At 35.7% G+C, this 17,317-nt stretch overlaps 1 protein-coding gene across 3 annotated transcripts in view; it reads left to right on the top strand.

Moving 5' to 3' along the window:
* The window catches only part of PARP8 (poly(ADP-ribose) polymerase family member 8), a 170,364-nt gene that overhangs the window by 83,518 nt on the left and 69,529 nt on the right, over nucleotides 1–17,317 (top strand). For all 3 annotated transcript variants that reach the window (XM_058564110.1, XM_058564109.1, XM_058564108.1), the window contains exons 4-8: nucleotides 2,499–2,536; nucleotides 10,721–10,810; nucleotides 11,382–11,452; nucleotides 12,959–13,036; nucleotides 14,302–14,396. In XM_058564110.1, coding sequence (XP_058420093.1) covers nucleotides 2,499–2,536; nucleotides 10,721–10,810; nucleotides 11,382–11,452; nucleotides 12,959–13,036; nucleotides 14,302–14,396 — 372 coding nt within the window. The remainder of the gene's footprint in view (nucleotides 1–2,498; nucleotides 2,537–10,720; nucleotides 10,811–11,381; nucleotides 11,453–12,958; nucleotides 13,037–14,301; nucleotides 14,397–17,317) is intronic.

Here is a 17,317-nt window from a genome sequence, read left to right as displayed (position 1 = left end):
TCACATCTATTTTAAAAACATTAAGAGAAAAATAGTCTTTTATATTTACAATTTCTGGTGTTCTTATTCCCTCTGGATGTTTGACTTTCTGATATAATTCAGCCTGGAGAACTTTGGGATTTCATGTACTTCAGGTCAGCTAGGGACAAATTTCCATAATTTTTTCTTATCTGTAAGTTTCTTTATTTGTTTTCTTTTTTTTATTGATGTTTTAATAGTTTTTAACATTGTGAAATTTTGGGTTGTGCATTTTTGTTTGTCCATCACCATATATGTATCTCCGTTCACCCCTTGTGCCCACCCCCCACCCCCATTGTCCCTGGTAACCACAATACAGTTTTCTCTGTCCATGTGTTGGTTTATATTCCACATATGAATGAGATCATACAGTGTTTGTCTTTCTCTTTCTGGCTTACTTCACTTAACATAATACCTTTCAGGCCCATCCATGTTGTTGCAAATGGGACGATTTTGTCTTTTTTTATGGCTGAGTAGTATTCCATTGTATATATATACCACATTTTCTTGATCCAATCGTCAGTCGAGGGACACTTAGGTTGCTTCCACTTCTTGGCTATAGTGAATAATGCTGCAATGAACATAGGGGTGCATAAGCCTCTTTGGATTGTTGATTTCAGGTTCGTTGGATAGATTCCCAGTAGTGGGATGGCTGGATCATAGGGCATCACTGTTTTTAATTCTTTGAGGAATCTCCATACCGTTTTCCATAGAGGCTTATTTACTTTCATTTTTGATGCATATATGGCCTGGATATAGAATTCTGCGTTCACAGTTGTTCTCTTCCCTGCCACCCCACCCCAGCTCTGTACTGTTCTATTGTCTTCTGTCCTCCATAGTTTCTTATGAAAACTCAACATTGATTCTTATCGTCGTTTCCCTGTATGTGGTGTTATTTTTTTCTCTGACTTCTTTTAAAATTTTTTCTTTTTTTTTTTCTTTTTTTTTTTTTGGTGAGGAAGATCAGCTTTGTGCTAACATCTGCCTAGCCTCCTCTTTTTGCTGAGGAAGACTGGCCCTGGGCTAACATCCATGCCCATGTTCCTCCACTTTATGTGGAATGCTGCCTTAGCATGGCTGGACAAGCGGTGCGTTGGTGCGCTCCCGGGATCCGAACCTGGGCCGCCAGCAGCAGAGCGCACACACTTAACTGCTATGCCATGGGGCCGGCCCCTAAAAATTTTTTCTTGTATTTGATTTTCAGCAGTTTGACTATGTGCACCTGGGTGTAGTTTTCTTTATACTTACCCTGTTGGGGATTTTCTGAGCTTCTTCAATCTGCACATCTATGTCTTTTACCAAAATTGGGAAATTTTCCTCTCTTACTTGCTTTTTCTGTATTCTCTCTTCACGTTCTGAAACTCTAGTTACGTAAAATGTTGGCTCTTTTGCTAGTGTCACATAGCACCTGATGATCTGTTTTTGTTTGTTTCTCTCTTCTTCAGATTGGATTTTGTAGTACATCCTTAAGCATACTTACAATAACTGTTTTAACATCATTGTGGGCTAATTCCAACACTTAAATCAAATTTTCTCTTGAATATAGGTTATATTTTCCTATTTGTTCATATGTCAAGTAATTTGGATTGTACTGGATTCACTTTGTGAATGAGACTTTGCATAGACTCTGTATTCTGTATGTTCCTTCAAAGAAAATTGATTTTTTTTTTATCTTAACAGGCAGTTAATTTGGTTGAACTTGAGCTAAATGTTGACTTTTCTGTGGAAGGTGGTGGCTCCACTGATCTATTCAAAAACTAATATTGAATATGGGCTGTGTGCCATGTGCTAAAGTAGGTGACTGTTCTAAAAATACAAGTAGACATGGACCCTAACCTCAAGAGACTTGCAATCTGGTTGATAGAGATGGGAAAGTGAACAAATGAGTATGATAACTTCCCATACATCATATGAGATAAGTTGTGAAATTGTTAAAATGCAATTTAAAAATTGTTTCTGAAACAACTCCATCCTTTTGAGAACAAGTGGTAGTTTATTTATTATATATAGTGATGATGAAAGATTGGCTGATGAATATCTATTAGTTACACTGTCATCATTTTGTTAATTCTTTGAAGAAAAAGACGTTTCAAAAGCACAGCATATTGTGGGTAAGCAATATTAAAAATAAATGTTTAAATTCTTGACTGCCATACTTTCTGAGGAAACACAAATGATCATAAATTATGGAATATTAGACATTGCTGAGGTAAAAAGACCTCTTTATACTAAAAAAAGTGTCACTGTTGGGAGAAAGATATTTTAAAAACCATTTACACTCATGGAAAGTGTATCTTAAAAATCTGAATGTTTCTTATATCAAATATTGAGGTTTTCTAATCCATTTTGGATGCTATCTGTTTATACTTATATCTGTATAAATGAATGGGCAACATGGGGTTGGTTTTTATTTTGTAAAAGCATATGTACCCGAGCAGTAACTTGAACCTTTCTTTTCTCTTTTTTTCCTGTTTTAACAGTGTATCCTATTCAGTACATGTATCTGAAGATTACCCAGGTATGCTTTTCTTCTTTTGATTTTTATTACAAATATTCACATCATGATTCCATGAATATTTTCTTCTTTTGGAGATGTGAAATGTATATAAATGTATCAAGGGGTGAAGCATTGGCAGGGAAAGACTTAAAGATATAGAAGAATTCTGTTGATTGCCTGTGAGATATGTCTTATCCTGAGATGCAGTTCAGAATCAAAATCGTTTCTCAATGAAAAGTAGTTACATGAGCCCATATGATAGCTTCAGCTGATATGTTTATGTCATTACAGTTAAAATAAAGATTCTCTAAACTGGTTTAGTTGTTGGTTTTGGAACATCATTTGGCTTTTCATAATGTAAAAATAAGAGGTAAAAATAACATGTAAAATAATTAGCTAAAAATAATAGTAATAGCTAAAAATAACAGGCTTTTCTTCATTTCTCTAAGTACACACATAATTAAACAATTCTCACAACAATCCTGTGAGATTGTTACCGTAATATCGCCATTTTACAGATGAATGATGACGCTGCTAATAAGGAAGAGCTGGGACTTGAAGCCAGTGGTCCAGAGCCTGTGGACCGTACCACTGGACTATACTAGGCATCTTGCATATACACAGCTGTCCTCACTGTGTGTCCTAAAATGTATTACTAGGGCCACACACACTTGTCCATAGAAAATGGAATATAAAATCACTGCAGATCCATTTTTCTGTAACTTAAACAAGTATTTTTCTTCTAGGCCATGGTCAGTCTTACTTTCTAGACTCACTGTAATCTCATCAGATGTGTATGCCAACACTTAAGTCCTGATAATTTGAAGATATGAACGAGATGTTTCTCTTTGATATTTTTCTCACAAATGATATCTATAATTTTATCTTGAATAAGAGCATGAGCACTGTAGACTTAGTGTAGATCAAATATGACTTGATTAGTTTACCCCAGAGAGAAGAGTATAATGCAAGAATCTATTGTTTATTGTATTCTTCCCCCCCCCCCCGCCCAAAGCCCCAGTAGATAGTTGTATGTCATAGTTGCACATCCTTTTAGTTGCTGTATGTGGGACACGGCCTCAGCATGGCCGGAGAAGCGGTGCATCGGTGCACGCCCGGAATCCAAACCCGGGCCGCCAGTAGCGGAGCGCGTGCACTTAACCGCTAAGCCACGGGGCCGGCCCTGTTTATTGTATTCTGTGGCAAAGAATAGCAAATTTTAACTGCCTATAGTTCACACATATATATATTTTTTACTCCAGTATTCTTCATAACATCAGCTGGTTACCAAACTAATGATTGTGATCTAACAGGGTCGTAAATTGGAATCATAATTCCAATTCCTATTCAAATGTAGCCATTTTATTCACATACTCTGCGTAATTAGGGTCATATTTTTCTATATAAAATGACTAGATTACTGTAAGTAACTTTGATTATATATACTTTGAGTACTTTTTAAATAATTAGTTCATAATTTGGTATAAGGATATTGTAAAACTTATTTCTTTAGCGTTTAAGCTAAGTATTTCCTGTGGTAGTTTGCATTATGCATTTAATCTTTTTACAAGATCGAATGCTGCCGGCCCCGTGGCTTAGCGGTTAAGTGCGTGGGCTCCACTACTGGCGGCCCGGGTTCGGATCACCGGCCCGCACCGACGCACCGCTTCTCCGGCCATGCTGAGGCCGCGTCCCACATGCAGCAGCTGGAAGGATTTGCCTCTGTGACATACAACTATCTACTGGGGCTTTGGGGAGAAAAAGGAGGAGGATTGGCAACAGATGTTAGCTCAGAGCCGGTCTTCCTCAGCAAAAAAAAAGAGGAGCATTAGCATGGATGTTTAGCTCAGGGCTGATCTTCCTCACAAAAAAAAAAAAAAATATCGAAGGTCACGTTTTAAAATAATTTTGTAAATCATAGACTCCCTTACAGTTATTTTACTCTAATCTCCATATGTTTTGAGCATAGTATTCTATGAAACTACTTTAAAATTAAACAAGGGGAGTTATTGTTAAAGATATGCCTATTTTTTAATAGTAGTATAAAAAGGATTCTAGGCAGATTTTATTGGAAGAACCAAGACAGAAAATATTTATAAAGAAAAATATTTTTGGTAGATAGTTTTGCAATCATCTTTTCCTTATTATGATATAGTATATTTTAGATGCAGAATGTTTGCTAAGTACATTAGGAAAATAAATTATAATTATTGTGCTTCTCATCTGAGGCAGCTCCTGGAGATGTCAGCCACGAGAGGTGCAGGACTTTTAGTCAAGGTGATAGAAATAATGCCACAAATCAAAGCCCAACTTGAAGACAGTAAGTGAATTATTCTGTAGCACAGGAACATGGTGGAAGATGCCTTCAGTCAACCAAGTGAACCAAATATTTAGCTCCCTCTTGTGGCCAAGACATATTACTCTCTTCTTTTCTCGCTGTAACAGGAGCCCCTCTTGGAAATAACAACATACAAAAATTGAAATTTAAAAATAAAGCATTGGTTATCATTTGTGCTTTTTTAAATTGAATTCCCTTCTTGGAGCAAGTTTTTGGTGAATTTCCAATATAATTTCACTTCTAAAAAAGAAAAGGACTGTAAATAAAACACAAGGATGGGAGAGAGAGTCAGTGCATTCTGAGGTAGAATTTTGAATTGGCTGATGCAACCAGTACAATGTATACCAAGTATTTTCATGTACATAATTGAATTGATTCTAAACCCATTCAGTGCAGAGACAGAACAGGGGCTATCATGACATTTTATACTTGAAGAAATGTGCTGAGAGAGGTTAAATAGTATTTCCCAAGGACATGTAGTTTGGTGGTAAAACCAAGTCTATAATTCAGTTCTGATTCCTTTCACTTCTGGGGAAGAAGTAGTAGTAATGTTTTTATAGAGCTTTCTTCAAAGTGAGTATTACTATGATAATAGTTTCCCCATTATTGAATTTTTATCTACATTTATTTGTACTAAGGGTTCAGTTAATACTCGGTAATATTCATACCGATGTTTTTCCTTGTCTCGCACTGGCTAGAACTTCCAGAATAATTTTTTTTTTTTTTTTTTTTTGTGAGGAGATCAGCCCTGTGCTAACATCCGCCAATCCTCCTCTCTTTTTTTGCTGAGGAAGACGGCCCTGGGCTAACATCTGTGCCCATCTTCCTCCACTTTATATGGGACGCCGCCACAGCATGGCTTACCAAGCAGTGCGTCGGTGCGCGCCCGGGATCCGAACCAGCGAACCCCGGGCCGCCGCAGCGGAGCGCGCGCACTTAACCGCTTGCGCCACCGGGCCGGCCCCCAGAATAATTTTTAATAACAGATGTGAAAGTCGACAGTGTGGTCCCTTTTCTCAGAATTAGTGAGCATGCTTCCAGTGGCTTTCAGAAAAGAAAGCATTATTCCTTTTCTCATTTACCAAGCTTTTTTTTTTTTTTTAAGAATGAGTATTAAACCTTTATCAAATTCTTGGTTGGCATCTATTGGGGTATCACATATGCTTTCTCCTTTGAATACAAGGTGACAAGTTATATTAGCAGATATCTTAATGTTGATCTCTAAGAATTATGTGCATTTTGTCATATACTCTGTTATTAAAGACTTGAAATTGCTGAAGGAATTAAACTATTTCTTTGGCATTTTGATAGAACTTGCAAGTAGATCTGTCTGAGCCTAGTATCTTTTTAGGGATGGTTCTGGGGCAATTGTCATATTTTTCTGCCATGATTATCGATCTGTTCTATTTTTCTATTTCTTAGTCATTTTTTATCATGCGTTCGTCTTGAAAGTCTACTTTATTGGTGACATGCCCAAATTTTTTAGCAAAAAGTTTTTTATAGTATTCAGTCTATAAATCTAAAAATCTTCTGCATCTCTGTGGTTATTTCTCTTTTCTCCTTTCTATTGTTTTATGTTTGTTCTTGTCTTTTTCCCCCTTTGATTTTTATTCCAAAAACTTTGCCTATTTTAAAAATTATTTCAAAACAAATAGCTCTCTTTTATGTTGTTTTTAATTTCTAAATGCAGTAATCTTGATACTGCTTTTATTAATTCCTTCTGCTAATGTTCCTCAGGCTTTTTTTTCTTTTCTACTTTTCCTGGATTATATGGTTCAATGATTAACTCATCCTCTAAGTTTGAAAATAAGGAATTTTCTTTGCCCTGTGGAAATGTATCAGCATAATCCTCCAAATTCAGGATTATGTCACCTTGTTTGTTTCCTTAGGGACCGATTTGTCATTTTTTAGGTAAACTGTGCCATCTATTGGAAATCATTTCTTTGTTTGTTTTTGTGAAAATGGAAATTTAGAGGTTGTTGATTGAGTTTGAGGGATACATAATAACATATGTGTAAATGAAACACTAAATATGTTGGCTCTTCAAAATAAAGTGAAGAAATAGAGCAGCCTTCTGTTTTACTTGTACTCCTTTATAGAATTTACAGTGTACACAGTTTTTTGTTTTTTAAAGGTAGGTATGTTATAAGTCGCAGATAATTGGCTCTGCTATAACAGAACAGCAGAGTTCTTTCCCATCAGTTCCCACCTTTAATTAGGAGGCGTACCTACTGGTGGGTGAGAATTCTCTCATCCCTTTTATATGTTTTACAAGATATTGTAAAGTTGTTAAGTGACAATTTTTTGATGTTAAAAAAACATAGCAATGCATTGATTTTTGGATTCAGACAGTTTCACCACCTTCTAGCTGTATGTAATTACTTTGATTTACTTAAATAATTTTGTCAAATTACTTAATTTCTCTGCGCTTTGGTTTCTGCGTCTTTAAAATAGGGATAATAATTGATTGGCTTGGGGGTTGACATAAATATTAAGATCCAGGGAAAATATCCGAATTATATTTTAAAACCAATATAATTATTATTTATAATTATTTCTCTTAAGTTACATAGTAATGAATAATGGAATGACTTGGCTTAAATTATGTTGCATTTGAAATAGAATAAAAGCAGTAGTTTAAGAGATGCTTTTCCATAGCTCTCTACTCATCTCTCCCCGGTTGTCCACAGAAGTTCCGGTCATGCTTGCATAATCTGATAGGGAAGGGAACAGAAAATATTCATATTGTTAACAGCCTTTAACAAAGATCTATAGGTCCTCCACAAGATATACACGTTAAAGAACCTAACTGTTCCCCAAAATTTTAAGAAAAAAAATTGCAGCTCTAGAGTCAAGTGGGAGAATTCCAGTGAAGGAATTTGGAATTTGAAAACATTCTATTCTATCACTGACTCATTCTGTTACCCTAAATGCATTCCTTACCCTTTTTATGTCCTACTTTCTCATGTCTAAGCAAAGATGATGTTCTTATCACAGATGTCAAAATAGTTTGAGGAAGATTTAGAAATAATTATTTAAACAACAACAACAAAAGAAAACATAGAATCCATTCATACAGCTGGGACGATTCTCAAAGATCATCAGCAAACTTCTTCATTTTATAACTAAGCAGACCGTGGCTTAGGTTAAAAGGGATCAACAGCTAGTTGGTAGCAGTGTCTAGATTTCATGTTCTTTGTCTACTCTCCTATTATTTCTGTTCTTGATTTGGGTATACCTCTGTGATCTGGCCTGTTCTATCGTAATGGTGATTTGATAGACATTGTCATGAAACCTGAAAACATTTTGGTTTGGGTAAATTAAGCCGAAACCAGAAATTGAAAGTGTTCTGGTGCCTAAGTACTAATCAAAACACAAACTGGTAGAAAGTCTTTTAGAAAATGATAGGTTTAGATGCATAATCCTGTCTTTCAGCATTATGCAACATGTATTCACCAAATCATATTCTCTTGAATCAAATCTCACTGCCTTCCAGTGTCAACACTTTACATAAAACGTTTGGTCCTCTAAATTGAGTTATTCACTTCCCCGTTTTCTTAAACAGAAAGTGCTAATTTGCTTGCCTCTGGAAGCTTTAGTAAAATCCTCCTCATTCCATGACACTGAGATATTGTGTAATACAGTGTCCACATTATGGATTTTTCTGGATCTTCCCTTTTAGTTGGTGGTCAGCTATTACTTCTGTTGCTTTTTTTTTTTTTTTGTGAGGGAGATTAGCCCTGAGCTAACATCTATTGCCAATCCTCCTCTTTTTGCTGAGGAAGATCGGCCCTGGGATAACATCCGTACCCATCTTCCTCTACTTTCTATGGGACGCTGCCACAGCATGGCTTTAATAAGCGGTGCATATGTCCATGCCCGGGATCCGAACCTGCGAGCCCCAGGCCACCAAAGCACAGCGCACGGCCAAAGCAGAGTGTGCGAACTTAACCACTATGTCACTGGGCCGGCCGCTGTTTCTGTTGCTTTAAGCTCCCTTTTAATACTCTTTTTCTCCATAAGTTTGCTTCAAGGAATCCATTGTGCACAGGGGAAACCTAATTAAATTGATTCAGTAGCGAAAAACTTTGAGTCAGTCAGACTCTGAATGAGAGTTTAAGAAGTTTAAAAACCGGCTTTAATAGAGAAATTTTTGATCCTTACCTGAAAGTATGAGGTGACTGACAGAAGAGACGCCAGATGAGCAAAGTCTCAACTAATATGATGAGACAATAATTAAAACAAATTTATATTAAATATGTTTCTTAATCTGTGGTCTCACTTGTACACAAAAATCTCACAACCTCCTCGATGCTACTTGAAAACAAAATAAGGAAAAATTTGTAATTAAAACAAAGCAAGACAATGAGGCAAACCTATTTTGTTTCAAATCTAACCCACACCCATCCCCTCTTGCCTTCCTGAATAACTATTAAAGCCTATGTCTATTGAGAGTCTTTTGTGGCTATGCAGTGAATACATATCACTATCATTTACTCAGTACTGAAGGTCTAAAAACAGTGCAGATGTTTCTTTGGAAATAAAGTAATGACTTAGCTGTCTATCAATTAAAAATCATGTTCTCACTGTACTGACACAATGTTATGAAAACTTGGCTCAAGATCTTTTATCATATATTCAGTCAATCATCTGAACACTCATTTCCCTTCTCAGGAATTGATAGAAGCTTCAGTTATTTTATAGGAGGGAATATTTTACACTTTTATTTTTATATTTATATTTTGTATATCATTGACGAGTATATTATAGGACCATTATTAATGAACTGATGAAGCGTTTGTTCAATAGCTGTCTCACAGATGCCCTGTAATTATCAATGAGCAAAGTAGAATAAACAGCTTTGTGTTGTACTGCATTACCATATTCTTGAAGATCAGTATTTATCAGGGAAAAATCCTAAATTTATAAAAATATTATTTTTTCCAGAGGAAACAAGTAATGAATAAGAAATTTAAAGAATCTGGGCCGGCCCAGTGGCTTAGCGGTTAAGTGTGCGTGCTCCGCTACTGGCGGCCCAGGTTCGGATCCTGGGCGCGCACCGACGCACAGCTTCTCTGGCCATGCTGAGGCCGCGTCCCACATACAGCAACTAGAAGGATGTACAACTGTGACATACAACTATCTACTGGGGCTTTGGGGGGGGGGAAGAAAAAAGAGGAGGATTGGCAATAGATGTTAGCTCAGAGCCAGTCTTCCTCAGCAAAAAGAGGAGGATTATCACGGATGTTAGCTCAGGGCTGATCTTCCTCACAAAAAAAAAAAAAACAAAACAAGACTCTATGGGTTAATTTAATGTTCTATGCATTCAACTTGTGTAATATTATTTAGATAAAATTAAGTTGTGAAAGAAGAAGAATTGTGAGACATAACTTAAAAATATATATCAGAGTAATATGGGAGGTATGATTTAGAACAAAAGCTTTAGCTCAAATTCCCTAAGGACTTGATATTGAATCTTTATTATTGCATCAAGTGTTGTTGATAAGCCTTTTCTCTCACTCACTAAGCCTGCTTCCTGTAGTTGACATTGATATTGGTAAGGACCCTGTTCAGTGAGTTGGGGTAACCAGTTGTAACCAAATGATCCATGGGATATTAGAGATGTATTTGGATAGTCTCCATCCAAAGTTCGTATTTCTCTAGGAGGTGCAAACATCTTTAAAGGAGCCATTTACGATGATTAATTCACACATAGATCTGCAATTTACTTTATTTTTTCTGAGATTAATCAGAACAGTAGTGTGTGCTTCATGAGAGTCGGAAATGATGTGATATTACTTTATTTTTTTATTGAGGATGTATTTTTTCAAGTTACTATGCCTTTAGTTGTCCATGTCTCTTTGCAGATAATACGTACGTGTCAAGTTCAGAAAATGATGAAGATGTGTTAGTTACTACAGAGCCAATTCCAGTAATTTTTCATCGAATAGCAACAGGTAATAGGAATACACTGTTTTTTTATTCTAGGTTAATATTTTCTTGATTCTAAGTAGCTTTGTTTTTTTGTTTCTTTTAGCCCATATAACGGATATTTATCTTTAGCATCTATAAATCTGGTTGTCCATACACATTTTCTATCTAAAGTGCATTAGTTTGTTTTTCAACGGTTTTTTAAATGCATAAATGCACAGTACTTTAAAAAAGTCCTGTTTAAATGTATTATGTTGTTATTTGCTCTTGTGAAAATATTCCCATGCATAATGACATTGCTAAACAAACTGAATATTTAGAAAGCACGCTTAAGGCAATGTAGATCCCATGAAATATATAACAAGAGCTGAAGGAATCTGTATAGTGGCACTTTAGTTTGACCATATTTTTATGGACAATGAAAAATCAGAAAAGCTTGTATAGTATGTAACTCCTTAACATAATTTCAAAATATCCCTTAATTCTCTTGCAAAGGAGAGAAACACCTGAGGGGTATTTTTATACTGAAAGTTATGAAGACTTGGTAAATAGTATACTGAAAACTAAAGTGATTTTTTAATTATAACTTTCTTTCAGAATTAAGAAAGACAAATGACATTAACTGTTGCTTATCCATAAAATCCAAATTACAGAAGGAAAATGGGGAGGTATGTAAATTAAAGTTTTTATTTCTTCAGAACAGTGTAGATATATTTTAAATGTACTGTGTGTTTGTGGTTAATATCATCATTGTGATTTAGGTAAAGTTGCATATAGTGAGTGAAGCTCAAACTCATGGCTTAGGGACTTCGTGTGTGGGGAGGGTGGGTAGTGGCCTAAAATTAATTCGGAGAAGGAAGCTCCCTTTAGAGTAATAGAAAGAACATGTGGTGTAAATCTAAATAAAGTGCACACAAAACCTAACTTATTCTTTATGTTTTCATCAAATAATATAGTTGACTGAGGAGCGTTTGGGTAACTTATAATAACTACACGCGGCTATACGTCGTTTCGATGGGACCCTTAGAACTTCATTTGTCAAAGATGATCTCTTTAGCTAAAGTAGCATAAGAGTGTGGGTGTAGTCTTATTATTGGCCAGTGTTAAAAGAACAACCACCACCTCATCATCTTTCCCCATCTTTAAAAAATTTACTTGAATCTATAAATAAATACTGGGACATGAAACAAACAAAATGAGTGCAATGGGGCAAACAGTTCTTTGATTTTAAAACTATGCACTCAGTATAAGGCCCCCTTCCTCTTCTTGTTGTGCCGTTCAGTCTGCTCTTCCTTATCCACACTGAGAATCACTGATATAGCAATACTGTTACTAAAACCAAAAACTGTTAGCATTTTGTAAAACCCAAATTCCCTTTTCTTGGTTTTTTGGGTTTTTTGAAGAATTTGAAATTTGGTCTAGAAATTTGGAGATGATTACAAAACAGTGGATTAATAGATTCCTGTGTCTAAAGGAAGCTACCTTTCTTCTGATTGTTTTAACGGGGCCAGGGGTAGGAATACCACTTTTAGTTACTTCAGGTGAATTTTCATTGTTTGCAGTTCAGACACGGAACAGATGTGGTTCAGTTAATTAGAAACTCAGACTTCAAGTTCAAGCATCCTTAATTAAATATCCTTTTGAAATCTTAAATCTAAAACAAACAATGTCTGTATACTTAAAGTTCTCTTCATAATGTGATTCATATTTATTTTTCATAATTTGATTTTTGTATCATTAGATTCAAAGTGTCTTTTCTTTCATACCGTTGTGTAGAGTTGGCACTGGAAGTGAGAACAGTCTGGGATAAATAATGCTGAGGAACTTTTTAATAAAACATTGAATCAGTATGAGCTTGTCAGATGTTTTATCAGAATAAAACCAAAGTTGTAATTGATTATACATAGTTTTTAATGTACATCAAATGTTAAATTGTATAACTCAGGATCAGCAAAATAGAACTTTTAGAAAAGATGTACGTAGAACTTAATGTACCCGCAAAACTGTCTCTTGCTACCTTTTGTTTTTGGCTTGTACTGCACCAAGACTGTTTTTATATAAAATCTACGGGCTATGCCCAAGACCTACTTATTATGGCCACTTGCTACTTTCTTTTCAAAAGGAGGCAAACTAGTCTGACCATTAAAATTGTCTTCTAACTCTGTTATTTTAAGGAGTCAAGACAAAATAGTACAGTGGAAGAAGATTCTGAAGGTGATAATGATTCTGAAGAATTTTATTATGGAGGACAGGTAAGCACACCAGGTCCTCCAAATATTCACTCTCTAAGTTAGCAATAACCATATATCCTAGTGGAAATCTGTGCTAGTGATCTGAGAGACCTATGTGTTGTTCAGGGTTCTATAACTAACTAGGAAATCTGTATAATTTATCTGTTTCTCATTTTCTGTATGTTTTCAGAAATTAAGGTTACTTTTGCAATTCTTTGACTGTAATCGTTCATTTACATTGACGTTATCTTCATTACAGAGATTTTGCAGGCGGCATTTTATTATGCTTTTGACTTTTACATTTGTTCAGCACCTTGTGCTCAGTCTGCATTTTGAAATGATGACTTCTAACAAAAGCATGGATTGTTAGTTTTAAGTAGAAGATGATTAACCTTTATAAAAATTGATGGGCCCTAATTATTGAGCATCCTCCTTATTTATATTCATTGTCTTCCTTTTTCTCTTATACTAATGTAAAGTGTTTGTTGAAAAATTGTTATGGAGAAACATCATCATTTATATACGTGAAAATGGCATAGCCACATATGCATATATATAAAAGAATTCATTCTATTTTTCCAAGATAATATTAAGATTTTAAACTGAGCAATTGATTTTAGGATATGACTGGATAAGTGTCTTATTCTGTTTCTGTAAACTTCTTGATCAAATATGCTTTGTAACTGGGATAGTGGAATGGGAAGGTAATATGTTAAAGAGATGCTTTAAACCCAAAGTTATTAAATAAAAGAATACAAGTCAATTCACTCATTGAGAATCAAAAATCAGTAATTTGTCAATCAAGCATATGCCAGGCAGTAGAGATATGGAAGGAAATAAAACCAGATATCTTCTCTCCAGGAATGTTTTTCTATCAATGGGATACTTTTCCTAATGATTCTTTAACCAATAGAACACTTTAACATTATGCAAAATAATTCTTCCCGGTTTGATTTTTCTTTCCACAGCTAATTCTTACAGAGGGGAGGTAAAAGCTTTTCTTCGGTCTAGAAGTTTTCCAGATTATCTGCCACACACTTATTTTGCTCCTTTTAACATTTACATTTTCTTCGTATCAAAGTAGTCTAATTTTACTCTTTAAACGTAATAAATTATACTGTGTGAACCTAGGAACTTTAGTGAATATGCTGTTGATATATCTATATTTTTTAAGGAAGGCAACAGAGAAAATGTCCATGGTGGAACCTACAGAGTGACCTGTCCAAGAGATTGTAGTTGGATCCTTTTCATCCCTAAGTCTCTTCTAACCCATCCTTCTTCATCAGGTAAACTATGACGGGGAACTACATAAGCACCCACAGCTCGAAGCTGATTTGTCGGCAGTGAGGGAGATCTACGGGCCACATGCAGTTTCTCTCAGGTAAATAAATACCTTTGGTGAATAAAAATGAAAATTATTTGGTAAGTCATTGGGATTTTCTATTAGAGTGAAGTGGAAATTTTCTTGTGCTTAATTTTATTTGAAAGTATTTGAGGGGCCGGCCCTGTGGCTTAGCGGTTAAGTGTGCACGCTCCGCTGCTGGCGGCCTGGGTTGGGATCCCGGGCGCGCACCGACGCACCACTTCTCCGGCCATGCTGAGGCCGCGTCCCACATATAACAACTAGAAGGATGTGCAGCTATGACATACAACTATCTACTGGGCTTTGGGGGAAAAAATAAATAAATAAAATTATTAAAAAAAAAAGAAAGTATTTGAGAGATTCTATTGTGTTTCTACTTAAACTAAATGGCATATTTATGGCTGTATGGTTTTTTTTGTACATGTGGTTTAAGATTGCATTGACTGCATTAAAGAAATTAGTTATTTTAGAGAGTTAGTTTGATAAAATGTCAGTCTTAAGTAGTGTCATAATTCTTATAATAGATTTGGCCAGCTGTGATCGTAAATCAAGAACACATCCGTGTGAACAATGAAAGTAAATAATGCATAACCACTGGTATCCAGAGCACATCTGGCCCCTAGCGAAACGAAGAGAAAAAAAGACATAAATTTGCACAGTGTTTGTTCAAATGATAATGTATTTTACTCTGCAGTTACTTAATATATTATTCGGTGATACATTTCCAGACCATTTCTTATCATTTTTAATCATTCAGAAGAGCCCTTAATCCTTATTTACCTTTCTTTTCTCTCCTTAATTTAAGAAAAACCTGTTTCTGCCACCCTAATAGTTTCCTTCCACGAGTCAGATCTGATTATTTCAGATTCCTGTTCTTTGCCTCAAGGAGAGTCTCCAAGGCTCCATGGAATTCCAGACCCCTCTCACAGCCTGACCTCAGTTCTAGCCTTGTCCACCCAAACCACAGTTGTTCCTGTTCTCCACATACGCTGTATTCCCTCTTGACTTTTGGCATTTGCACAAGCAGCTCTGTTATAAAGGAACGTTTCCCACATTGCTGTCTTTATTTAAGCCCCAGTCCGCAGATCAGCTTTTCTTTGAGCCTTCTGTGAATCTCTAGCGCAGATTAGTTATTCTGCCTCTGGACTCCCACCATGTTTGGCTCATTTATGATATTTCTCATGTCTTGTCATGAGTGGTTTACATCTTCTCCTCTAGACTGAGTTCTGTGAATGCTGGGGCAGCCAGCTTTTTTGTTGTTTGCTTTATTTTGTTTTAGTTTGGTTTTTAATCATGATTGTATTCTGGTACTTGGCGTAGCACAGGACATATATGAAATACAGGCGGGTGGATTCTTGGTTGTTTCCAGTGACAACATCCATGAAAGATCTTCACATTGTCTGATAACATTCTTTTCAGTGGACATATTCAGGTTTTGAGAGAGCAAACAAATACTTTTAGTTGGGATGTACAACAGAGCTGTAATTTATATGCCAAATGTTTCATTTTAATTGCAAAAACTGAAACTCACAACCACCTGCAACCTAAATAAAGCCAGGTTGTGTACCCACCCGGTCTCTCCCACTCATGGAGTTACATTAGGCTGCAACTGAGTGAGAGTGGGATCATACTTGGAAAAGTAAATCTTTGCAGTTTTCAAAGTTTTAGCAAGTTCACTGTGATCATTTCACAGTTGATCGCTGCTATACCACGAGGGTGGGGAATATGGATATTCAGTAAGTGTTATAGAATGAATAAATGAAGAAGGCAATAGAGACTGTCAATAAATAGTGTAAAACTATGACTAATTTTTAAAATTTAGTCAAACTGCTTGAAAGCTTAAAACTTTTATCCCAGTAATTTAACCCCCTACCCACTAAAAAAAAGTCTGTGGGATATAATTAATCATACAATACAACATAGAATTCAGCTTCTTTTGATTTGAAATATGTATTTTTGTTTAGAGGATTACCTTAGCATGTGTTGATTGCTTTTATAGTTAAAGATTTCTTTTACAATGTATTTCCGTGCTGTCTAGGCCCTGATGGTGCTGTCGTATATATGAATTCTTTTTTGTTTCTTCAGCAAGCATTTATTAAACACCTATGATCATCTCTATTAGTATCTTCCATTATTAATAAAATAATTGATAATTTATCAGCTGTCGAAATTTGATAAGTATTTGAAATTTCGTTCAAATGAAGTATCTAAAGTCACAAATGGTTTTTTTTTCCCCTTGCCTATTTCACTTATAAGTTTTGATCTAATTTAAATCTAAATAAATGCAAGACACGTTCTTGCCTGCTCTAGATTTTCTTTAGCTATAGAGGATGTTTCCAGAATAAATAATCTCCCAGAGGCCTCGTGGTATAAAGGTGAATCACAGTAGGACTAGTTTGATTTACTTAAAATAAATAAGAATGAATTTACTGTCTAGTTTCAAATACTGAGGCTTGGACACATGGGAAAAGAGGTAGTTAGGCATAAGGTCTTGGAATCATCTTCCTTGCAAAGTTCTAAGTCTATTGAAAACAGACTGTTCTAATTAGCTGTTCTTTTACTTAATTGAAGTTTATAAGAACTTAATGGAGTTTGAAGAGCAAAAGTACCTCAGTATGCATAATAGGCTATTTGGTGTCATTTTTTTTATGTGACATCTAATGAGAAAGGCAGCTAACCACATCTGAGTTCTCTGTAAGAGATGGAAATAACTGCGATTGCCTTGATTGAGGCAGTACCCTCCTAAAGTGAGTGGAAGGAGGATATAGAAAAGGTGACTGGCAGATTTATGACTTACATAGGTAATTTTAGCTCTATGTGGCCATATCACCCGAAAGCAGAATACTGGCTGTGTTGAACCATACTTGTAAACATTGATGACAGTTCTGATTCAGAGGCTCTTACGTGGAAAGTGAGTTAGGGCTCTGGGGAAACGTGAT

This window comes from Diceros bicornis, chromosome 20 (genome assembly GCF_020826845.1).
Source record: "Diceros bicornis minor isolate mBicDic1 chromosome 20, mDicBic1.mat.cur, whole genome shotgun sequence".
Lineage (NCBI taxonomy): Eukaryota > Metazoa > Chordata > Mammalia > Perissodactyla > Rhinocerotidae > Diceros > Diceros bicornis.
Note: the sequence above shows the minus strand (reverse complement) of the source record. Positions and strands in the feature narration are given on the sequence as shown.